The following is an 8008-nucleotide window of genomic DNA, read 5'->3' on the forward strand; positions in this document are numbered from 1 at the left end:
TTGCAAAATGGAAATATATGTTCTGTTCTGGTTTTACAATAACAAGTTAAAAGGATCTGAAAGATGCAACTGTGATTGAACCTATAATGTTACTATCTTCATGTATATATGCATACGTAACATGTAATATACATTAATACCGGTAATGTTTTATGAAATTGGCAAGCCATGGGCATATACTGTGATAAGTGACATGAATGTGCGCCCAAAGTTGGAGACGTTTTCCCATATTTGTCCTAATTAGTTACTCTACATATAATGATTGATTTGTGTCATCCCAATTTCGGTTAAACCAGCTGTTTCGAAAACATTAGGGAAGGGAATACGAAATAACGAGTTACCTCTTTTTTATTTCATGCATTAAGAGCGAAAATCTTGTTGATCTAATTACATTTCCCCATGGCAACAAATAATAACGTTAAATTCACACACAAGGTTGCTTCAGGAAGTTTGTTTTGTGGTTTTCACACTAGTGGTTTTGATGTAGATATTACTACATTTTGTAGAATTAAATAATTTAATAATGAATAAATTGATATGATTTTATGCGAAAAAAAAATTGTTACAATTAAGAATACAGATAGGAAAGTAGGAGGATATTGGTGTCTATTGTAAGTTTGTATGAATATGAGCATCGCATATGGATGGTAGTATTCATTGTCTGTAAATGCAAAGTGTTACGTGATGCATGTGATTTGCAGAGGAAGTAAAATGAGAAGAAACGTAGTGGAGGGGTGAGGGAAGCTAATTAAGCTATGAGAGTGAGAGTGAAGGTGAAGTGAAGATAGAGAATTGACTGAGGAACCACCGCAGGAGGGGAAGTCACCGTTATGGTTGCGTGAAACAGTTTTCCTAAGCAGACTTGTGGGAACTGGGAAGGGAAGCTATCAATCAATGTAAACACCAACTATCAATTCACGAGGGAGCGTACTATGATGCATCATCCCCATTCTCTATCATTCATTCATTGTCTCCAACACCGACACCTTGCCACATTGCACTCTCCCTTTTCTTTCCCAAATTTAAAATAGTCAAATACAATCCACACCATACATAACACGTTTTTTTGGGCTGCCCTCCTTTTTACCCTATGTAACAATAATTAAGCAACATTCATATGCATCATGGTTAAGAAATACTACAACATGGTATAACATGACACCTGCATGGATTCAGGAAAATGAATTTACTAACCGAATAGATTATTGGTAATTACACATGTTAAACGGAGAAGAGGATAAAAAAAAAAGCGGGTTTGGCGTGGCTTGAAAACAAGCAAAGAGTAGGAGGAGTAGTGAGTAGTGAGTATAATAACAGCACACCAGTTGCCGTGTGGTCCCCACATACAGGCTGTCACTGAAAGAATTGTATGCTTTCTATATTGCTAGTTTTTCATTTTACATCTAACATCTTCCCCCCCCACAGTACCAGTCTCTGCACACAACCCCATTGGAACAAGAAAGAAAGAAAGAAAGAGACTCACCAGCTATACCCCACAACTCCCTCACTTTACTCTCCTCCTCCTTCTTGTTCTTGTTCTTGTTCTTGTTCTAATACAGAAAAGAAAGTCTCATTGCATTCAGTATCTGTATCCTCTTCTTCAATCCAGCGCCATGGATACCTCCGTCTATGGTGTCTGCAACCACAAGCACTTCTCCTTCTTCCTCAGTCTCGTATTCCTCGTCCCATTCCTTCTCCATTCCGCATCGTCTTCAACCTCTCCTCAGATCAACTCAAACTCCATCCTCGTCGCGCTCTTGGATTCTCACTACACCGAACTCGCCGAGCTAGTAGAGAAGGCACTACTCCTTCAGAAGCTTGAAGAAGCTGTCGGCAACCACAACATCACAATCTTCGCACCACGCAACCATGCTCTCGAGCGAGACCTCGACCCTGAGTTCAAGCGCTTCCTTCTCGAGCCTCGAAACCTCAACTCACTCCAGACCCTCCTCATGTCCCACATTCTCCCCACTCGCATCCCCTCCGACGCCTGGCCTCCCGCCGCTACCTCCGTCGTGCGCCACACAACGCTCTCCTCCGACTACCACCTTCATTTGACTACCAACTCCTCGGGACATAAGACTGTTGACTCCGCCGCCGTCCTCCACCCTGACGACGTTGTCCGCCCTGACGGTGTCATCCACGGCATCGAACGATTATTAGTTCCTCGATCCGTACAGGAAGACTTCAACCGCCGACGTAGTCTCCGCTCCATCGCCGCGGTACTACCGGAGGGAGCTCCGGAGGTGGATCAGGCCACCACGGGCACTTCGATGGCGAGTCTCAGGTGAGGGACTTCATCCACACGCTAATCCACTACGGAGGGTACAACGAGATGGCGGACATTCTTGTAAACCTAACTTCCCTGGCAACGGAGATGGGGCGGTTGGTGTCCGAGGGTTACGTCCTAACGGTTCTGGCGCCGAACGACGAGGCCATGGCGAAGCTTACGACGGATCAATTGAGCGAACCGGGGGCGCCGGAGCAGATCATATACTATCACATCATACCGGAGTACCAGACGGAGGAGAGTATGTACAATGCCGTTAGAAGGTTCGGGAAGATTCGTTACGATACGTTGCGGTTGCCGCATAAGGTTGCGGCTCAGGAAGCTGATGGCTCTGTAAAATTCGGAAATGGCGATGGCTCTGCGTATTTGTTTGATCCTGATATCTATACGGACGGAAGGATCTCCGTCCAGGGGATCGACGGCGTTCTTTTCCCGCGGGAGGAGGAGGAGGAAGACAATAAGGCGGCGGCTCGCCGTAGAACAACCCCGCTTGTTAAAGTTGCTGCCAAGCCTAGGAGAGGTATATAACTATAAATTAATTTCCTTATTTAAGCATGAATTGATTATTGCATTGCATGATTTTGTTCCTTTCTTTTGATTATATTTGTTTGTTTATTTGGTTTTTGCTTAATTTTGGAGTATGAATTTAGTATTGAGGGACAAGCAAATTATATTAAATTATTTCTTGATTTTCAGTAGTGTGTTTTAGAATGAGTTGTAGCAGTTAGCAGTAGCCCTATGCTTGAGACAGGATTCTGATATGGAATTGCAAGCCACTATTTTGGTTCTTAAGTCTGGTTGAAGTAAGTTAAGGGGCAAGTTGTTTTGAGTTTAGAGACTTTTGTGTTTGCAACGTTAATTGCAAATTGCATAGGTAGATTCATTCTAGATTATTGATATTTGTGTCTTGGCTTATGGGAATCTAAAGAGAAATGGAGTTCAAGCCAAGTAAGGTGAGGAGGAGAACAAGTCCTTTGGTAACTTTTATATGGTGGCAATTAATTAGCATGAGAAGAAGAAGAAGGATCCTGGTGTATCTCAGTGATTTCATTCTCAAATGCATTCTGGAAAGTGCTTGAAGCAATCTTTAGATTCCTCTTACAGAAGGGAGCCAGCTGTATGCATACCCAATTCCACCTTTCACCATTGATTCTCGTGTTACTTGTGTTGGATTTCTATTTGCTTCACCCTTTATGTGCTAGCTTAGTTAGTACTTACTTGGGTTGAAACCTGAAAGCATTTGGTTTCACTTTTCACACTATTACCGGAAGAACAAAGTAGTTGTGTGCTGTGATAAATGATTGATTAGGAATTAGGAATAGGAATATGCCGCTTAATGGTGGAAGCCGCGAGGAAGTTGCCAAGGAAAATAGTACTATTAGAGATGCCAAGACAAGTGTGTGTTAACTAATGAATTCCATTTCCATCACTATGATTCTCTGTTCCTCTTTAATTAGTCCATCCATGTGATGAACGGAAGATATTAAAAGTAAATTAAGGAATAAAGATGCCAACCTGTGAGGCACATTGTCCATACCCACCGAGCCCAACCTTAGGTGCCAAAACAGTCTGTCTATGTCTCACTATTATATTATTCACCTACACCCTTTATTTTATTGCTTCATTTCATCTAATTTCACATTCCCTATATTATATTTCTTGTCAATTACTAGCATATATATTGCTTTAATTAATTGGTTATTTGATACGCTTTTAGGACGGATACAAACAAATTTCATTGCCTTCAATCATGATCTGTATATATATTTTCTTTTCCTGTGTTGAACATGTAATAGATTTGCCTCGTCATTAGTTGACTTAATCATTTTATTTTACCTAATGGCATGTGGCAGGGAAATTGATGCAAGTCGCTTGTGACATGCTTGGAGCTTTTGGCTCAGTCTGCTAATGAAATCGCCATTCCAACTAATCGCTGAAAAAAAAAGATTTAAAAAAAAAAAATAAAGAGTGAATTTGTGTACACAAGTTGAGGAATGGTAAGCTTTTTACCCCCACCCAGTCACCCACCATTTATTGCTTTATTTGATTTCCTTTGATGACAGAAAAATCTGATCAATATTTTCTTTTTCACATGGATTATGCAGTTGTAGAGAGTTAATACAAAAGTTGCCCAAAAAAAAAAAGCGATTACGTTGCAGGATTTCGGTGGACATACAGAAGAAGACAACGATTTTTCTGTCATTTTGTTTCATACTGTAATTACATATCATTTTTTTATTAAATTTTTATCTTATGTTGGTAATGTCTCTGTAATCTGTATGCATAAATAACCTTGGAATACGACACTTCATCACGGGTTGCAATTTGCATACTTTTCTTTCCTTTCCTTTTTCCCTTCTTTTTATTAAATTTTTTTCTGTTTGTTTGTGAATCAAATTCATACATGACCTACTTGTTACTTCTCTATTTATTATATTTATTTATATTATTGCTATTAAGCCTTCCAAATTCAACTCCATTTTACAACTTTCTTCCTACAACCAACTATGAAATGGACCTCTCAGCAGAACACTTAAAGAAAAAATAAAAAAATAAAAAACAAGGACCTCTGAACTGAGCTGAACATTAGAAAACAAGGACTTAAAATGGAGTTTTGCTTTGTGTGTCGGTGGAGGCAGTCTCTATTATTTTTCATTAGGGAAGCTGTTAGAGGGTTATTTCACGGAAATCCATACTTATGGTGACAAATAGCACTGTATTAATGAAAAAGAAAATAGTTGTTGGATTATTTATTTCATGAATAAGACACCCTTCATGTTCTTACATAGCGGGGCCTCCCAAGGTGTCGGTCACTATATAATACTCACATTATTCTTTTCTTTTGTGGTTTTCTTTTTTTCTTTTGGTTTTAAGGGGGGTGTTTCGGCAGTGACTAATATTGAATAAAGTCTCTTATGTCACGTTTATGCCTTATTACTAGAAATAGTGGTATTTGCTATATAAAAGCTGGCCCCAACTGTAGTATCATTCCTTGATTGCCCAACAAATTATTCTCCCTCATCACTTCATATTTTTTTCTCAAGGGAAACAAAAGTCGTAGAACCTAACAACCCCACATTGAAACCGAGAGAATAAGACGTAACAAAATCATCACTTGAGACAGAAAGACCAACAAACAAAATACAGCACTAATAACTATTCAAGCTATTGTTCATTCGATCACAATCATATAGCAAGGGTTTATTAAATTTTCGATTCTTTCGAGTTAACTTGCTTGTAAGCTCAAACCTAAGTAAATTCAGGTGATCTGAGCTTAATAACGTTGGAAAATTTGCAAAAATCCTATGTGAAAATTAGTCACAAAATCAACTACTATGTATTTGTGTATAAATATATATTTAGTTTAATTTATTTTTAATATAAATTTTATATTTTAATATATCTTTTATACGAATAATTAATTTAAGAGAATTTTTTAATTAGATTTTTCTTTAAAAAATTGCTATATATTCATTTTATCAGGAATTTATTTTATAATACATAGTTAGATGCTACAACTAGTTTTAAGTTTTGTATCATTGTTTTTTTCCTACTAAACCCTATGACTTTGTGATTATTTGTCTAAACTTCTCGAATTTAGATATAAACTGTCGATTTTAATTACCTTTAACACGAGATTTTTTATTTAATAAAAACTAGCTTTTATTATTTGTGACGATCATAAAATTACTTTTTTTCAAAAATTTAAATTAATAGGATGAGATACATAAGTGATTGATGATATCTCTAATACACTTTCTTACAAAAAAGCTTCTTTTTGGAATCTTTCAGTCATAAAAATTTTTGATATTTTATCAAAAAATTATTTTTTCTAAAAATTTAAATTAATAGGATGAATAGTTATATCTTTATCGGTGACAGTTACCCAAAGCTTGCAATATAGAACTATTTTGTGGACATGTGGTTCTGATTATTCTTGGCTTCTAGTATTTACAGCAAAGGCACGTTTTACACTGCTTGAACAAAAGAAGGGAATGCTGTCATCCTTAGTTTTAAAGTCTAGCTTTGCGGGTTCCTCAAGTAACAGGATCCATGGCCAAATTAAATATCAAGTCACAATTTGTGAAGAAAACTATATATATGACCAAGTCTTAGATTTGATGTTGTAAAGAAAATTGCCACTCATCTCATGGATGCATGGTTCTTCTCCTATAAGCATGGTTGTTGCCTTGCACTTTGCTTGCTTCAAAAGGACATAATAAGAAGCAAAAGTTTATTTTATATAACTTTTATCACATATACTTTATAAATTTTAATTGTTCATATAGTACAATACTAATTGAAAGTAAGCTAAAGCCTAAAGGCGATTTTTTTTTTCATCATTTATCATGCATTAATGAATATATCAAAGCATTTTATTCTACCTTTTTTTTTCTTTCTTAATTTATAGTATTCCTCACTAACTCATCAAGCAATGTCACAAAGGCAAAGAATTGTGGCACGGTAGATAGCCATAGATTTTGGGAGAGTGATTTTTCAATCACAATTGACAACATATGTTATATAAAGTAAGGTCACTTATTGGTACGGGTGTACATGGACCGAGCCACATCGAATTTGGCTTAACTCAGACCCGACTCAAAATATAAACCGGCCCTAATTTTTAGATCCTAACTCGATTCTTGACTTGATGAAACCTACGCACCTTCGGGGCGGGTGAAAACCGGGTAAAAACCGGGTGAAAATTGGGTCTTTAGCATGTAAAAATCACCTAATCTCCAACCATTATTTCACAATTCACATAGTAAAATTCACTTAAAAAATATAACAAGAACCAACCCTTCTCTAAAATTAAAGCATAACCATAATCAATACTAATATTGTCTAATAAAACCAAATATTTAAATAATTACAAATAACACAATATTATGCATTCGTGTAAAGTCTTATGCATTTTAAATATAAAACATTAACTTATAATCTTATAATGACTAATAACATAAAATATTAAGGTTTACAATATTTAAATTCCACGTAAGAATAGCCATCATCCATCACTAATAATACAAAATATTAATTGTGTATGATGACCGAGTCACCGGACCGAATTCGAGTGACCCAAGCTATGGTCCGGATCGGACTCAAAATAATGACCGGATCTATTTTTGAGACCCTTACCCGATCTTAAACCCGATAAAATTACACTAAATTAACCCCTAAAGTATTTGGGGCCGAACCGGACCATATACACCCCTACTTATTGGCATCAAATATGTTGATGCAAATATCTACCATTCATTTTGTATACCTTCACGTAGGGACATACAATTGCAGGTTGAGAAATAATATCATTAGAAAGTAATGATATACTACATGCACATAAAAAAATCAGTTACTAATACTAATTAGTCATTATGTATAGAAATACATATTTAGTATTTTATAAAAAGTATTTATCATTGTACTGTAAATAAATTTCATTATTCGTCTATAAATATATTTTACTACAATGTACTAGTTTAATGAAACCATTAATTTAAGCTGGTTCAACCAGAATATTAAATAACCATATTAGTTTTAATTAATTTTCTCTGTGTATTCTTCTTTTTTTAAAAGCAATTTGAACTAATATTTTTATTGAATAAGTGGATTATAAAAAATAAATAATAAATGTATATAGTTAAATGTGTAAAAAATTAATTTATTAATCAGTGGTTTTATTAGTTTAAACAATATAATATTATTAGTTTAGTAGTT

General features: G+C 35.8%; 2 protein-coding genes across 2 annotated transcripts in view; both read left to right on the top strand.

Moving 5' to 3' along the window:
• The window catches only part of LOC107623359 (E3 ubiquitin-protein ligase RHF2A), a gene marked incomplete in the record, with an annotated part of 5071 nt that extends 4796 nt beyond the window's left edge, over positions 1 to 275 (top strand). Inside the window, 1 exon segment of the mRNA XM_016325587.2 lies at positions 1 to 275.
• Positions 1383 to 4240, top strand: LOC107622999 (fasciclin-like arabinogalactan protein 17). Its single transcript, XM_021113080.1, is given in 3 exon segments — positions 1383 to 2250; positions 2253 to 2810; positions 4144 to 4240. Coding segments are annotated over 3 exon segments (1251 nt in total). The 5' UTR covers positions 1383 to 1613; the 3' UTR covers positions 4200 to 4240.

Source organism: Arachis ipaensis, chromosome B10, assembly GCF_000816755.2.
Source record: "Arachis ipaensis cultivar K30076 chromosome B10, Araip1.1, whole genome shotgun sequence".
Taxonomy (NCBI): Eukaryota; Viridiplantae; Streptophyta; class Magnoliopsida; order Fabales; family Fabaceae; genus Arachis; species Arachis ipaensis.